Source organism: Arvicanthis niloticus, chromosome X, assembly GCF_011762505.2.
Source record: "Arvicanthis niloticus isolate mArvNil1 chromosome X, mArvNil1.pat.X, whole genome shotgun sequence".
In the NCBI taxonomy this organism is placed as follows: domain Eukaryota; kingdom Metazoa; phylum Chordata; class Mammalia; order Rodentia; family Muridae; genus Arvicanthis; species Arvicanthis niloticus.
In genome coordinates, this window is record NC_047679.1 from 87,430,349 (window position 1) to 87,448,415 (window position 18,067).

The 18,067-nt window shown below is 39.3% G+C and overlaps 1 protein-coding gene across 1 annotated transcript in view; it reads right to left on the reverse strand.

Moving 5' to 3' along the window:
* Col4a6 (collagen type IV alpha 6 chain) overlaps positions 1 to 18,067 on the reverse strand; it is a 299,929-nt gene that overhangs the window by 52,532 nt on the left and 229,330 nt on the right. Inside the window, exons 5-12 of the mRNA XM_034485264.2 lie at positions 16,908 to 16,952; positions 12,448 to 12,564; positions 10,014 to 10,082; positions 8,383 to 8,418; positions 5,073 to 5,135; positions 3,548 to 3,583; positions 3,330 to 3,371; positions 1,398 to 1,490 (exon numbers count right to left, since the gene is read on the reverse strand). Coding sequence (XP_034341155.1) covers positions 1,398 to 1,490; positions 3,330 to 3,371; positions 3,548 to 3,583; positions 5,073 to 5,135; positions 8,383 to 8,418; positions 10,014 to 10,082; positions 12,448 to 12,564; positions 16,908 to 16,952 — 501 coding nt within the window. The remainder of the gene's footprint in view (positions 1 to 1,397; positions 1,491 to 3,329; positions 3,372 to 3,547; positions 3,584 to 5,072; positions 5,136 to 8,382; positions 8,419 to 10,013; positions 10,083 to 12,447; positions 12,565 to 16,907; positions 16,953 to 18,067) is intronic.

Below are 18,067 nucleotides of genomic sequence, written 5' to 3' on the forward strand. Positions count from 1 at the left end.
ATGGGACAGTGTTGTAGATCTATAGGCTTGCTGGGATGCCTTAGTTTAGAGAGCTCCTTGGCCTATGGAAACTCAATGACTAACATAATCTCAAACACTCTGGTGAATTGGGTGATAGAAGAATGGTTAGCTGTTGCAATTTCTGATGGAAGAAGCAGCTTTTAAAATATAGGCTACAGCCGGGCAGTGGTGGCGCATGCCTTTAATCCCAGCACTTGGGAGACAGAGGCAGGTGGATTTCTGAGTTCGAGGCTAGCCTGGTCTACAGAGTGAGTCCAGGACAGCCAGGACTACACAGAGAAACCCTGTCTGGAAAAAACAAAACAAAACAAAACAAAACAAAACAAAACAAAACAAAACAACCAAATCAAAAAAAAGATAAAATATAGGCTACAAAGGAGAGAATGGTATTAAGCAAATATTAAGAATCAAAATTTGGAGAGACACATAATATTCTAATGTTCCTCTCCCTGAAGTGCTAATTTATCTTACACAGGCCATGGAAAAGCTCCCTATGGCTTAGGGATGGATTGGAGGGGTAAAAAAAATTCTCCTACATACTCTTTGACTGGTCCCAAATCAAGAATTTTTCCAATATAAACCTAGAGGGAACTGGGGTTGTCCACAAGGACAAAATTAAAAAAGTGAGACTTGATATGTTTCCATCTGCGTCCCTTCACCAAAGAAATAGAATCACAAGATTTAAAGAAACCCCAGGAAGGAAAGGAATTCAGGCCTCTGAAAGATATCTGTGCACTTCAGCAGAATAGAACCATTGAAACACAAACATGGACACAGTTTTATCCTAATGGACAGATTATGGTTCTGGTAAGGCAAATCAGATTTGCTGCTACTTGTTAACAATATTCCTGGTATTTAAAGTCCTCCAGTGCTGCAATACAACCATGGCCTTGTGCAAGTTCTCTACCACTGACTTAGGCCCCAGCTCTTAGACTAAATTGTTGAAGGCAAATAGTTTTTTCAAAATGAGACCTCAAAAGGGAACATTTATACTTAATGTATTTAGTAAACAATTTAAATACTGAGTAGTTTGGAGTTTGTAAGAAAAAAAATTCAAGTATATAATCCCTGTTTCAAGTTATTTGGCAGATTAAAAATTGAATACTCAAGTCTGAGGCAAAAAAAAATAATTCTTACATGAATAGTCAAATTCAGGTACACTAACATGTATCTACACACCAGAAAAAAAAACTCCCTCAGGATTTTCAGAATTCTTTACATAAAGGACAAAATAAAGACAGCTTTGCTTTCTGTTCCAAAGAAAATCCCATTACTCTTCTTTTGGAATTGGCTCAGGTTAGTCTTAATATTAGACTTGAATTAGAGTATTAGTAGGAAAGGGTCTGTTAATTTTTCCTATAATAAACATTTACTACCTTGGAACCTTTCTTCCCTTTGGGGAATCCCATGAATTCTAGTTCCCCAGTAGATGGAGGTGGTCCTGCAGGGCCAGGGAGGCCAACATCCCCCTGTAGAATCAAAGAGACCGTTGAACAAAGGAAAATCATGCAGATAATATTTACACAATGTCAGCCTGTCTTCTGGATGCAATCCACAAATAAACTGCTCACTTTATCCTTGTGCCAAGGTGGGGGACAAAGATTCATTGATAAGGGATTAAGAGTGGATGTTTTTTAGCTGACACTCATTCTAAAGCCAAGGAAAAAGCCAGGTTCAGAACTAAGTGTTTTAGTTAGGAGAGATGACAGAGGTTCTAGTTAGTCAACAAAATGATGGACTGGTTATTAGGATTATCTTGTACCTCACTGGTACAAATTGGCATAATTATGCTTTAATTGTATTTTGAGAGAAAAGTTTTATTTTAACAGGAAGGGTGATATGTAGGAGGAGCTAAGGTGGGAGGAGTACTGAGAGGAAGAGAAGGAGTAAGAAGAGGAGGAGAAGAAGGAGAGGAGAAGCTAGGTGATGAGAGAGAGAAAGAGAGAGAAAGAGGGGGGAGACAGGGAGGCAGATGTTTACGTGTCTCCACCAGTCAAAGATAGTTGATATATCTAGGTTGGGTAGTGGGTTACACCTCTGATTGAGCATTACCAAACTTATAAAGCCTTTGATTAACATTTTAAAAAAATTGTATAAAAGCAAAAAGGAAAAGGGGGCTTGGGATAGGGGTTTTCTAAGGGGGGGGAGAATGGGGAAAGGGGATGTCATCTGAAATGTAAATAAAATATGCAACCCCCCCAAAAAAAAAACAAAAAAAGAAGAATGTTAAGTCCAAGAGTGAGTTGTATAGTATCAATGTGAAGGGAAAAGGCAAATGGATGAGGAAAAAAACAAAACAAAACAGATTCACAGTTGCATGATCATATACAAAGAGGGAGCCATGTGAGATCTGAGGAAGGGGAATGGCTGCCTCCTGCCAACAGTGATAAGACTCTATTGTGTTTGTGTAACCTGTATTCATTCCATAGGCTGCATATGATTGTGTGCCAACAAAGGTAGCTATGGATGTGTCCCAACACAAAATTGTAAACTTGCTTAAAATGCTATGAGATCTGCTCCCCACCCTGAGATCTTCTTTTAGTAAAATTTTATCACACTGTCAAAAGGTTGGACATATTTGATTGGTCCAAAGGTGGGAAGGAAGGAAAGAGAATATTAAAATAGAGATTAAAGGTTTGGAGAGATGGCTCAGTTGTTAAGAGCACATACTGCTCTTGGCAAGGACTTGTGTTCAATTCCCAGTACCCTCATCAAGCAGCTTACAACTGCCGTAACCCAGAGATCTGACATCCTCTTTTTTTTGTCCTGTGGGTACCTTCACTCACACGCCAGACATAAACAGATAAGGAAAGTTTAAAAGAGACAGAGAAGGGGGATTAATAAAAGAGACAGAGACAAGGTAGCAAAATATGTGTATGGATGTTTATGTGTATGCATGCTTGTAGAGGGAGGAGGGGAGAGGGAAGAGGAGGAAGAAGGTTAGAGGGAAGACAGGAAGCAGAAAAGATAGCAGGTAATAGCATAGGAAAACAAGCAGAGAAGTACATAATAGGTAGAAGAAAAGGAAAGAATACATTTTAAGAGAGCATATTTAAGAGAGGCAATATAGACTTAGACATGGGAAACAGGGAAACAAAAATTTTTGAAAGAAAAAATTCCAAAAGCCCATATGTGTGGAATGTGCACATATAACTCTCAATGGAACCCATAGGGGACCTATGTAAGATGGAAAAGATCATATTTTAAGGCAGAAAACAAATACATTTGCACAAGTATGCATATATATGTAACTACAGACATTTATTGAAGCCTGTGGGATGCGGAATGTGTTTTCAGAATCTATTTACCTTGACTCCCTTTTCTCCTTGGAAACCTAACCCCATATTTCCCTGGGGCACAAGGGTACAGGGAAGAAAAAAAATCAATTAGTAATAAGCTCCAACAAGTTAAATTGGCATATGTTAGTTTTATTTTTTTAACTAGAAAATAGATGTAAACCAGTATCTTTATGGAAAAATATAGAGAACTTAATGGCAGGATATACAGGCTCCCAAAGCATACTTACATCAGGACCCAGAAGTCCAGGGGGGCCTGGGGGACCCTAGATTAACAAAATAAAAAGAAATGAGAATTTCTTAATTATAGAAAAAATTCCCAACCAACCAACCAACCAACCAACCCACCCACCAACCAACCAACCAACCCACCCACCCATCAACCAACCAACCAACCAACCCACCCACTTACCCACCAACCAACCAACCCACCAATCTACCAACCAACCCACTCACCCACCCACCCACCCACCAACCAACCAACCCACCCACCCACCTACCCACTAACCAAACAACCAGAACCAACCAAACAAAAATCTATAGCCATGTTGGATGATAGAGAGCAGAGATATACTGCTCAATGCAGTGATGCAGATTGGCTCTGTTACTGTAGATTTTTAGCTCCATCTCTCATGGTTTCTTTTGAAAAGATTTGTATTTTTAACTATTTGTGCATGTGTGTACCCGAGTGTGGGTTTGTGCACATGAATTCACTGTCTGCCCATCAAGACTAGATCGTGTTGGATCCCATGGAGCTCCTGGAGTTTACAGGCAGTTGGTGGTTGTTGTCAGCTACCCCATGTGGGTGCCAGGAATGAAACTTGGGTCTTCTGTAAGAGCTGTATGTGCTCTTAACTCTTGGGCCATCTTTCCAGTCCCTCTCAGTGTTTATTTTATTCTTTGACATCTTTCAAATTAGCCTGATAGTCACACTCATGTGACAGTGGTAAAAATATCATGTGTTATTCCTTATAACATACTAGGGATTACTTGGTGAAGTTCCAACACAGTAGTAAGTAAGTAACATGATTTAGGTATTGGTGAAAATGATCTGAGGACAGAGCCTTGCCAGAACCAGAGGTGGCTAGCTATGCTCTTCCTTTACCAGTGATACATAGTTCTGGTGTCAGAAAAACAAGTAGGTACAGTTGTCCAAATGCGGGGTTGAGAAAAATTGGGAAGGATCCTTAGAGGTGTGATGATATTGGTTGGTACGCATAATGAATTAATTAGTAATCCCTGACATTAATGAGAGAGCAGAAGGCACCAATAGCTCTGTCAAGTATCTGTCTTCTCTTGGCTATACCTCATGGTGAGCTATACCAGTAAACGTTTGGGGCACAGAATAGATGGTTAGGGAAAAACAACATCATCATCAACAACAACAGCAGCAACAGCAACAACAGCAACAACAAAGACAAAAACCAAGGACAACAAGTAGCTCTTAGCAAGAGCATGTTTCAAGCCTGGATTGGTAACATGCTTTTAATCCCAGCACTCAGGAGGTGGAAGCAGGTGAATCTTTATAATTTCAAGGACAACCTGGCCTTGAAACATTTAAAATTCAGTGCCGAGATAGCCAAGGCTATATAGTGAAACTCCTTCTCTAAAAGAGACAGGAAGGAGGGAGGGGTAAAAAGAGCAAGCATGTTTCAGTGTAATCTTCTAGAAATGGCTTTTGCCTTTCTGTAAGAGAACCTAAATTATATCTAACAAAGAAAGTGCAACTATGCACTAGTTTTAAGTTAGTCTTACTTGTAAGCCTGGTGGTCCTATGGGTCCTGCATCTCCAGGAGATCCGGGGAATCCTAATGGACCCTGGAGAAGGAATTTTTTTAATTAAGGTCAAAAGGCAAGGTAGCTTCTCAAAAAGAAAAAAAAATATGCCCACAAGAATTGTATAAGAGTTGTTACAGCATTTTTATTCATAATAGAAAAGTTAGAACTCTTTCAAGTAGTCACTGATCCAGGAATTGATAAATGAACTGTGACATACAACAGTGAAAACCAGCAAGTTTACTCATATATAGAATACTATGGATGAGTCTGAAAAGCACTGTGGCAAGAGAAGTTAGACCCAAAAGACTGTATATGATATTATTCCCTACACATGACTCCTCAGGGCAAGTGAAAGCTGATCTGTACTGAAAGTAAACACAGTGGGATTTGCCTTTAGGGTGGGGCAGGGACAGGGAATGGCTTCAAAGAGGCAGGATCCTCCTTTTTGGGGTAATGTTAATGTTCTGTGGCTTAGTAGAATTTTAGATTACCTAGGAGTATGCATCTGTCAAAATTAAAAAAATATAAATTTAGTAATAAATATACATTTGGTATTTTATAAACAAAAATCAAAATCAAATCAAATGCTGAAGTTTAACTAATAATAGGCATGCTATTGTATTTAGGAATATTTCTGCAATGTATTTTGAAATTCGTTAAAATCAATGAGCTGATGGATAGACAGTGATAGATGACAGAAGAGAGATAGAGATTCTAGTAAAATATTAAAATTATAAGTGATTATTATAAATTCATTATACTTGGCTCTGCATTTGAATTTTTACTATTAAAAATTTTTTAAAGGAAAAAAACCTAGTTATTAGATAGATAGATAGATAGATAGATAGATAGATTAGTATTAGATAAACCAGACTTCAATATATTAACTAGAGATAGACAGGAGGCATTTCATAATGATAAATGGGTCAATTCTAGAAGAGATCATAGTATTACATGTATCTACAACTAACAGTAGATTCAACATATATAAAGCAAAAAATAGAACTATTCAAGCAAAATAAATAAAACATGTTATAGGTTTTTAAAAGTTCAGTATCTTTGCCTCAGTAATTTGTAGAACTTAAAATAATCAACAACAGCAAAAATCAAAACAAAAAACAAAGCAAAACAAACAAAAAAACCCTAGGTCACTGGCTATTGAAACACCATCAACTACCTTAACCTAATAGATATTGCTTAAATAATTATACCACCAACTGCTGGATATGTGTTCTCTGTAAGTTTTGGTCATTAACCAAATTCCAGCAAATTTAATGAGGTAAAACATCAGAGTGTATCTTCTTAATTTTGATAGACTCAAACTAGAAATTAATGGTGGAAAGGTAGCTAGAAAGCAGTCAGATACTAGGGAATGAGAAAACAACACTTTTAAATATTCCATTGGCTGAAGGGAAAAGAAAAATTCACATGGAAAATTAGAAAATGTATAGAATTGAGTAACAATACTTAAAATAAGACTGAAATTAGGAGAAAGCTGCTCTGGGAAACGTAAGACTCCATTCCAGTGGGGTAGCAGGACACAGATGTTAATGTGCCCAAGGAAGGGAGGGAACGTCTAAGAGAGGTCAAGGTTTAGACAACAGGAAGAGAAAGCAGAATTGGAACATTCTCTAGAAATGAAGATGCTACTACTAATTTAAACAGAAGAATAATCACAACAGTGAGATAAAGACAGATTGACTGTCAATAGGTAGGAGGGAATTTCCTGGAGTGATGCTAACCTTCTGTGACTTAAGAGAACTTTGGATTGACAACCAGGAACAACTTGTGGTCTCCTTATTTATCATAAACCTGTTGTTTATCTAACAGACATCCTGTCCTCAAAGCTAAGTACGTATTGCATCATGGCTGTATTGACAGGTAGGCACTATAAGTCTTTGGGCAGGAGGTTGAAGCCTTAAGAGAAATTGCGAAGCAAATCGAGTGACTGTTATACAAATTTAATAAACACATGTTTATTAAATGTGTTTAACTATGTGGGGACTCTATACATTGGTCCTTAGTCATCTTTGTTTTCTGTGTGGGCTCCGATACTTCACATCACTTGTATAAGCATCCATCCATAGCCAGCATGTCTAAACTCCACCCACGCTTTTTAGGAGCTACATTCTCTTTCATAGCTACATATCTCCTACCAGAATTTTAGATACACAGTATTCTTCCCCAGGGGGTTCTAGAATTCTTCTGAGACATTACTACCCTTATGTTTTCACATCCATTGTGGGAGGGGCAATGTCTATATTGTCTGTGGTATCGCTCATAGCACTTTGTTCATACTGGATACTCCACATGTATTGAAAACTATCAAGACAAAGGAAAAAAAAACAAATACAAGAAGCCAGAGACAGTTCTTATACTTTGTCAAAGGAAAGCAATGGAAATGTGGAATTGAAAGGAAATAGAAATCTCTTATCGGTACAACTTGAGGACTTTCATGTACTATAGTGCCCTAAAGGAAATTTCTGTGTGGGATACCTTTAAAAAAAAGTGCGTGTGTAACCCTGAACACACAGAAGAGACAGTTCATGGTTGTTGAATGAAAGACATGGTACCTTCCTGATACATGCAACAGAATAGATTGGATCTCCTCATCCATTGTTTTTCTTTCCATATTTGTAGCTACCCTGTCAACCCCAGTTCAAGAACAGTGAACAGAAAAAGTATGGAAGTGTTTATGTTCAAGTAACTTTTACATAGTCACCTAATGCTATGTCTCACAGCCTATATTATTTACCTCACTTTATAACACTACAGAGGATTTATATTGTTTCACATCTTCACAAGAGAAATGCCGAGGGCAACACACTAAGTTATTTTGAGAAGAGATTCATAACTTTCATTATTTTGTCTTATAAAGTGTTATAGTTTATTAGCAATTGTTGCTAAATATCTTCCCATGATTAACTTATAATGTAACTCTATCATAAGTCTATATACATAGGAAGAGAATGGTCCATATAGGGCTTAGTATTGTCTATGGTTTCAGGCATCCATCCCGGGCATTCATAAGGGAGCGGGGAGCGGGACATAGATCTGACCTAAAGTCTGAAGATTGCCTGTCTTAAAAACTTGAGTTGGACAATTCATCTTCTTAGAACTTTTTATTTGAAAAATAAATGTGGCTGGTATGATAGTTCTATCACAATATTCCAGAATTTCTTTGAGTAAGCCTACAAAGACCTTTGAATTCCACCATGAAGAGTTAAAAGATATCATTGACATCTTGACAAAGCATTGAGAGGTCAACACAAGAAGCATGACTTACAGGGATTCCATCCAGTCCAGGCAGCCCAGGATCCCCCTAAGAAGTAGAAATAGGCAAAGAACACATGGAAGAGATTAATAAATTAAGCCCACAGGGTTTCAGACAACCAACCTGAGATTCATGGGGGATAGAAACAAATTGCTGCAACTTGGGCCCCTGTCAAGATCTTGTGTTCTAAATAGTGCATAAATTAGCTGTATCTACCCTGTGAACATCCTGGACTCTAGAAAATAAATATTATAGCCTTGGCTGAACAAGATTTCCTATTTTACCTAGATTAATTAATTTTCACATTTGCTAGGAATTTATCAATTAGAAAATGCTTCTGCAGGCTGGTGATTTTCTGCTCCTTTTGGAGGAAAGCAAAGCTACCTTCCCATGTGCCTTCATCCCCAGAGAATCTGTGCCTATATGTATACAATGCAAATCAGACATTTCAAGGGAAAATCAACAGAGCATACAGACTCTGATTACGTTTTAATTACTTTGCGGCATCTTAAGCCACTGTATGAATCTGTAATATAACCATCTTGTGGAAATTGCTGTGTTCCACTGGATCCAAGGTTTCTTTGATTTCTAGAAAAAAACCATTTAATCAATGTTTGCTAAGACAATGGCTGTACTTTGACACCTGCTAGTCTTACACCACTTGGCTTACAGTAAAAACCTCTAAGCTCCCTGTAGCATGGAAAGAACACTGCCTGAGGTTTAGTTCTTTAGAGACCTGGCCATCTGGCTCTGAGTAAGTCATATAGCCTTAGATTTTCAATCTGTCTAATGAGTGACATGGATCCAAAAACTATGAGGCCTTTGCCAATTTTAATGTTCTATCTTCTGCTATGGCACCCACAGTCAAGAACTCAAATTTCCTTGCTTCTACTCTAGCTATCCAGATGTTCCATTCTCACCACTGTTTCTAAGGTTTCTGGCCCTGTGCAGTGATGGGAGAGTGTGGTCAATTATCTCAGTAAACTTGATATATTCTCCCCTCCAAATGCAGGCACATAAATTCCTATTTGCTATCAAGGCAGTGATGGATTCTTTCCCAGTCTGCAGAGGAGTAGGGTCAATCATTTGGAACCAGGGTTTATTGAGGACACAGCTACCAGTTAGTAAATAGAGAGAATAAGGCTCAATAAAACAATTTTATTGACAAGAGATCAGATTCTAACCTGTTGAGAGCTGACAGGCAAATTTTGGTAGACTTTCAGGAGTTTAGAGAAGGGAGGGACCCGGATGCTGGGGTGGTAGTCATACTAAGCTGTATTAAGGATATATACAGATCTAAACCAAGGTACATAGACATTAAGGCTTTAGAAGAAACAAAAAAGATCTACTTCTGGAAAATGTTTTGGCTTGTCAAAGAAAATAATCATATAAACTCTTTGCCAATTTCTCTCTTATTTTTGTTGCAGATCCTGGAAAACAAATTTCTAGACAGCATAGCTGCAAACAATTCTGCTAATGTTTCTACCACCCAAAAACTTGGCATCCTTTAAAATCAGCTGGGGCTGCTCCTTAAGCAGGGGCACAGGTTTACTAGTTCTGGAAATGGCTTGGTGTGAGGTAGGGCCCGGCTCTGGGAAACCCTGCTTCCCACCCACTCAGCTGCCTGCTTTAGATGCTCTTACCCTCATTCCTGTGATGCTGCCTTGAAAGGGAGCAGGTTCTCCTTCTGCACCTTTGTGACCAGGCAGCCCCTGGATAAAATATGAAAATCCTATGAGAACACACGCACGCACACACACACACACACACACACACACACACACACACACACACACCAAAACCAAAACAAACACAAAATCCCCCACTCGCTCACACAGAGTTTTGATAGAGGACTGGGCAATGGGAACCTGAAATTATGTGTCTTATGCTGTGGAAAACTTAGCTGTGTTAAAGGTCATAGCCCAACCTCTGAAGAGGTCATCTCAAAGCTGAGTGCCGTTCTTCTGTCTCTAAATCAGAGTTCTGTGAAAGGATGAGGGTTAGAAAGCAGAGCCCTGGTTTAGGTAAAGTTCTACCCCTTACAGTTATACATCACTAACGGGGTCTTTGTCTAGGTCAAAGGTCAACAAAAGTTTCTATGATTCTGGATCATTTAAGTTTTTGTGAGTCAAAACTGGGATCTGTCACATATTTTTCTTGTTATTTATTTTTAAGATGTAAAAGCAGGCTAGAGGACAGGTGCTTTTTTGTGTTTCTACCACACAAACTCAGCTTCGAACCTTTGAAGAAGCTGGTGTGTCTCATTATTATCATGGAAACCACTTCAATGTACCTGATTCCAGTCTTTCAATCAGATTTTTTTTTTTTTTTTTTTTTTTTTTGCTGTCTTAGTAGCAAATGATGGTGTCTAAGGAGAAGTCAGGATTAGTATTATTAGGTAGTATTAGGGGTACACTTTGGGGAATAAATTGCCGATTGATGATGGAGTCCTCATGTTCAGGGACTACTTTACTTCTAGTAAAACAACAAGGGCCTAGACAAACAAATCAGTTTCTGAACATTGTCTGCTTAAGGTTCAACTTAGTAAAACACATGCCCAAGTTTCTTTTTAAGCTCAAGGTAAAGCCCCAGGCTGGGTTTAGGTTTCCACTCTGAGGTTCTATCTTTCAGAGGATGTCTATTACCTCAAGATCTTTATTTCATTAGTTGGGGTGGAACTCCTTCTTTGCTGGACTTCATTGTCTATTATCTTCCCCTCTTCTGTTGCCATGGCAGCATTCAGGAGCCTTTATGACTTATTTAGAACTACACCTTTCCTTATTATTTTTCTGCTGTATATTGGTTTGGACGTTTGATGGCCGGGTCCTTTAGGGCAGTTTGGGGCTTGTATTTTGCCTGTCTTCTATGTCAATTTTTCCACATGTATTCTCATACTCCACAACTTGGTCACTGAAGGCTACTCATAGAACTATGAGATCTGTCTAATTGGTGGCATGGCTTCTAGTTTCAAAAAGCCTCACATAACAACTCTTAAATATTTAGATTTTTCCAAGTTAGGTTAATGATGAGCTTGAAGTGTGTTATTTTTCTCTTTTCAACCACTCATAAATTACTCCATGCGAGGGCATGATGCTTACTATTTACATGATATCTGTAAAGGGCATGGTATCTGAATATCTCAGCTCTAGCTGAATGAATGAAATTAAGCACATGTGGAAACATGAGAGCAAAAATAGCAGATCAACCTTATAACCAAGGGTGATGATGTGGGGTGGGAGAAGGGAACAAACTAATTACAGTGTTTCTTAACTTCAGTATGACTGACACTGGGCAAATTGATTCTTTGATGTTATAGAGTGTATTCTATCCTGTGCCAGGGAGGATAGTGAGATGATGGCATCTAAGGGAAAGTCAGGATTAGTGTTAGGGGTACACTTTGGGGAATAAATTGTTGACTGATGATTTATTCCTCAAGTTCATGGAATTACTGGTATAAACCAAGCTTGCCATGCCTTTAGGTCCTTGTTAACATGCATATGATCACATGAAGGTCTTCCAAGAATATCCTCCCCCCACTTTTTAAAGATTTTATTTAGTTTACATATGTGAGTACACCATCACTGTCTTCAGACACACCAGAAGAGGGCATCATATCCCATCACAGATGGTTGTTGAACACCATGTGGTTTCTGGGAATTGAACTCAGGACCTCCAAAAGAGCAGTCAGTGCTCTTAACTGCCGAGCCATCTCTCCAGCCCCAGAATATCCCAATGTTACCTGATATGGCAAAGTGTCAAATAGCTCAAGTGCATGCTTTGCTCTGAAATATGCTATGACTATTATTTATTTGTTTGTTTTAACGATCTGGACAATTCCAATGGTAACATTGGAAAGTAACCTAAAGCCATGTAACATGTGTACCCCTCAACTGGCATTTTTAAAGAATTTTGCTGTTGTGGTGCCATCAGTAATAAACTCTTGCATTGGGCAAGGTAGTACAGTGGCTGTCTACAAGGCCTTAATGGTATTTCAAGAGAAACAAACAAACAAGCAAACAATCAAAAAACACATTTGAAGGTGAATTTGCATTAAGGTGCAAAGATCTGGTAACATACAGGTGGTCCTAAAATCCCAGGGTAACCATCAGGGCCTGGAAATCCAACAGTTCCTTGAGTTCCATTACAGCCATCTAGGCCAGGTGGACCTCTTCGACCTGGTTGTCCAGGGTGGCCCTGTTCAAAGATAAAAGAAGGGATTTTGTCAGCCACAGGATTGTTAGCTAATTTAAAAGGCTCACAATGAGAACAGACAAGTGCACTGCTAAATTCTGGCTCCTTGTCTACTCCCTTAGCTTCATCTTGCATATTGTCAAATGTTTCCTTTGTACTTATATATATGTTGCCAAGATCACAACTCAAGTTATCCCACTCAAAAAGACAACTGGTGCTTTAATAATATCCAAGCTGAAACTAAAGGGCTCAAACATAAACAGATCCAAATAGTTAAGGCACTACACTTCTACCTTCCCTGAATATAGAGATGTACTAAAATGGGGTTTAGCTGTCTGGCAGCTGAACTGCTATCAACAGAGGACCATGCCAAGGTCTGAGATTCCTCAGACCAGACAGATCGCTGGATGGCTTTCTGAATGGAAGTTCTGCATGGGAACAGATGCTTGATCTTGGTTAACTGAGCACAGTAGGTTCCCACAGCACCTCCTCTACTGAAAGCTGCTTGGCCACAAATTAGCAAGTCTCACTTGTACTCAGTTCGTCACAATCACACGTTAGGTAATTGGTTCAGTTAAGAATCCGTCTCTTCTCTTTTTTCCCACACACACTATCTGGGCAGTTGTTTAGCTGGGGAGTTAAAATGCATCTTCATATAGCTCATCTGAATTCAGTATGTTTCCGAGTTGAAGAACATGTTTTAATCTAGTGAAAAGCCAGTTGTATGTGGGCCATGGTGCAAACAGATGACCATATTAGATCATCTGGACAGGTCAATGAAAGGTGGGTAGACTTCTATGTTCCCGTAAATATATTTTCAAAGGGTAAATGTATATTTAACAATTTGAGGGAAACATATCATGTGTTCAAAATGAGCCTTTCAAATGACCAGTAGCCCCTCCTTACCCAGGGAAATAACTCCTGAATTTTAAATTGCACATTGTGCTGAGTAGTATGTATTAATGAACACTAATGTCAATCTACTCCATCCTACCTGTGATGTAAATCATCTCCTTCTCCAGCACATCTATGGAGATTTATGCTACATTCTCTACCAGACTATTAGTCACTAAGTAGCTCTCTTTGTTATCAGATCAATTTTCACAGCAGTTTCACAGTACTTGTGCTCCCATAACTATTTTACTTAACAATGGCCCTAAAGCAGAAGAATAATGACACTGGTGATTTGGATACAGCAAACAGAAGCAAAATACTTCCCGTAAACGAAAAAGGGAAAATTAGCTTCACGAGCTAAGAAATGACATATGTTCTGAGGTTACTATGATCTAACCTAAGACAAAAATCTACCCATCAAATTGTGAATCAGGAAAAGGAAATTTGTTCTAGTTTTAAGGTCCAACCTCAACCTGCAAAAGTTATGCCAGCAAAAGCACAGGTCTTCCAAGGGAATGAGACTAACCATCCCAGTTAGTAATAAAGAGTCAAGGCATGAGTATGCTGACTATTTTTCCTGCAAATCTGAAACCATCATTTTATTAGTCAGGATTCACATATTTGTATGAGTAGTCTGTTTACCCCCTATAACTCTAATAACATTTTCTATATAAGAATATTGTAAATGAGACTTTCTTCTGATATTGTGGTCTCCATTAATCATGTGGCATATAGTTTAAGATGTCCAATGGTTGCCTGAAAACATAGAAAAAGGAAAGGGATTATAAAGTTTGTGCAAGGAGGCTTAGGTACAGCATGGGTATGTTCTTAAGTTGGTGGTTCAGTCTCTGAGAGCCCCAAGAGTCCAGGGTAAGGAGGGGCTTCTGTTAGTCTTCCTGTGGAGTTCCAATCCCCTCAGAGGCCACAATTTTTCCTCCTGTTCTTCTATTAGAGTCTCCAAGCTCAACTCATCTTAAATGAAAGTGTTTTATAAATATGTATCTGTGGAAGGTGCCAACTGCCCTAACACACAACTGGATATCTCAAAGCCCTGAGCCATACCATTCTCAGTGTCTGTTGTGCAGATATTGATTATCCTATTGCCCTCTCTATTGGCTGTTATGGCCCTTGGTGAAATGAATTGGGCTATCATGAAAGTGACTCCATGTTGAAATTGTCTACATAATAGCAAAAATTGAAATTTGTAGACCCAAACCAGTGACAGGTGTTAATGATCAGCTATTGTTAGGAGAGGCACTTGATCTTTACAGTGGTCCAGTTTAGCAAGATATGTCAGAGAAGCTGTTGTTTTCAGATGAAGTGTTAAATATGTATTGTTGAAAGTTGAATAACTTGATTAGTTGGACAAAGTCTGTAGGTTCTGTGCTTTTCTGTCTGAAGTAGCTCCATTAGTCTGAGAATTCTGGCTTTTACAGATATTAGAAGTAAGAGTCAAGTCTTCAAACTTTTTTTTAGGCCTCCCAGGACTCTTGGGCCTAGTGTGTGGGGGGTGACAGAAGATATTAGCTGTGATTTTAAGGAGCCAGATGAGACTGTCACAAAAAGCAATCAGCACCAGGGAACTGTATATATCAAGAAGTAGAGTAGTGAACCACACACCAAAGACTCCTAAGATCTTCAAGATGGAAGGAAGAGGTAAGTAATGAACGAAAGGCGCACAACAGATGCTTATTCGATAGTTGGGAGAGGGGAAACACAGACAACCTTTGGTCAAGGAAAGGACAAGAAAATGGGTGTGTCTATTTGGGAGCAGCCAGCTTATTTGGAGGACACTGGAAAGCCGCAACTCTTTCCCCTAAGCAATAAAACCACAAAGAGAAGTGATCAATGCCTGCATTGGCCATAAGTTCGAGGCATAAAAAGCATCCAGTTGGACTTCCAGCCTAGATTTAGAAGAAGCCTAAGCAGTACAAGATTTACTTGCTCTCAGTTCCAGCCTAAAAAAGAGAATAGGGGGAGGGCATAGGAACACTGCAAGTTCCAATCACTTGAGCATCTCTCACCCAGCCAGGTCTATCGGATGATTGGGTATGGTACCTCCAGTTTAGCAGTTACACTCATCTCCTGAGCCTGGAAGACACCCTCTGGGCAGGGATTCTTCCTCATGCAGGCATAGGAACAAGGCCATAAGAAAATGTAGGTGAATATCAAAAAAGGATGGCTATACCTGTCCACTTAATTTTCTAATTGTCTTATTTGTGGACATTTTCTAGATGTTGCAGCTGAATAAAATGTGACATCTGATGGGTGACATGATTCAAGTAAGAAACACAAAGAGAATGGGTCTTGTATTCTGTAGATCTACAAATGTCTACTAGATTTGAGAGAAAAATAGATCAGATGATAGTATATATGAATGCAAAACTATGTCCTTCCTGTATACCCTCATAGTAAAGTATGAGCACATAGCAGGTGTTCAAGATATTGCCTAGAGATCAGAACAAAAAATCTGAATCACCTTTGCTGATACCAGAAGGCTGTATAACATAAGACAATGGGCAGACTAGAGTATCCACAACTGAGTTTAGATAGGGTTCAAAAGAACCTCTTAGGGGTTGTTAGAAGGATAAGGGCAAGCTAAAGTCCCCCTCAGGTGGAGGAGCTTTCCTCTTTGTGTAGTCCATGCCCTTTTTGGTCTCTTAAATAAGACTGAAAAGACTTACAGAAAAACACGACCCAGGTTATGGGATAAATACAGAAAAGGGGTGGTATGGACAAAAGCAGAAAGTACTAGCCAGTAGAGTTCAGAGGTCGGGAACAGTCACCATGGAATCAGAAGCTGTTGGTTAAGTGTGGATATAGGTTACAAATGGGGAATCTAAGAGGTTGAGCTGGATGGAATGGGGAAAGGGGCTGTTTACAAGTTTAAAGTCCACCCTTTATGTCTGGAAAGGTAAACAAACAAACATCAATCAAAATGACTGAAGGGTAATTCCCTCTGAAGGGCAATAAGGCTGATAAGAACACATTACTGAAATAAACGGTATCATTATGGTTATTTCATTCAAATTTTGTGCACCTTATTGCTTTTCCTGTAATGAGTACATGCTTGCTCCAATGTGACTCTGCAATTCAGAGGCAGCCTCTCTATGTCTAGTTGAAACTCCTCTCAGTCTCCCCACCCCTGCCCAGTACTAGCTTACTTAGGCTAAGATATAGATGTTTTCTCATGGATGGCACTTCTTGTCTAAAACCATCTGACTAAGGGTTGCTTGAACCTGAGTGCAAGGCTAAATGTGTGGGACTCCTGCTCTTCATACCTCACCACACTCTATCTCAGTGAATGACTCTGAGAATACTTGCACAAGACACACACACACACACACACACACACACACACACACACACACACACATGTAAGGTCAAAGTACTTGTGCCAGGAGACAGAACCTGAAAGGTGATATTAAAGTTGCTTCCGTGTACACACTTACCGGAATCCCATTGATGCCAACAAAGCCAGGAACTCCAATGGGACCCTAAAGAAAGGAGAAGAAAGAGAAATGTGTATGACAATCAAATTGATGCCTGTTAAAGTCAATAGGTTTGGTGATGAAATTTTGTTGGTGTTTTTTTTTTTTATCTCCTTCCTCATGCTGTGCTGCCATACTTCCTACCCCAAGTCTAAGGAGTTGGTCTAAGAATGGTCTTGAGCATGCTTATGTTCTGAGACAAGTTCTTGTGTTAAGTAGTGTAGTGTAAGCCCCCAAAATTAATGTTCAATATTACAGGCAGCCTTCATATCTGGATAACAACAGAAGGGCCTTGGCAAATCTAACAAAAGAATTTATCCCCATTCTGCTCCTTCAGAGAAGGGTCCTAAGCTACACTACCCTTATTATCAGAGGACAAGTACAATTCTGGCTCATCCACAAATGTCAGCTTCAGTTCAGGCTAGGCCACTGACTTGGTCAACCAAACCAAGTTATAACCTCTTTCAGGAACCAGGGCCACCACAACCTCTTGATGCTAAAGCCTGTAACCTACAACCTTTTGGTTCACTCTGTTCCCAAGCACAACTCTGTGTGGCCTTACATGCTACACAATGGCTCCCTTTCCCAGGGTGTGAATATTCATGATTCATGAATTGCCATCTACCTCATCTGTGAGTAGAAGATTGCCTTCAACCTCATTTGTCCAGATAAAGTGTTATACTTCAGCCACCTTATACTTAGTGTGGCAATCCCTTCCCTAAAATATGAGATTAGCAGGAGGTGATGAAAATACACAGAGTACCTCAATGGAGTTGATAAATTCAGCAGGCCAGTCATTATGTTATTACCATTCTTGTTTTGGTAGTGCATCCCCTTATATTTATGGGGCCAGTTTGTTTCTAAATCTTGCCTGTTAGTTCTTGCTTGTTAGTCTCCTGTGTTGTATGCTTGATCTCTACTGATCAGACTCTCAACCCAAGCCCAGCTCAAACCCCCATGGCTTGACATGAATGAGGCAACTAGTCATGCAAGCAACCAATATATTTACTTGATAGTTGCTTGCTTTGAGAATCTCCAGAAATGCTTTTCTCCATCACCAGCCCACTAGTCACTTCCTTTCTTTCTTTGTCTTTGAGATGGGCACTTTTATGGATCTTGGC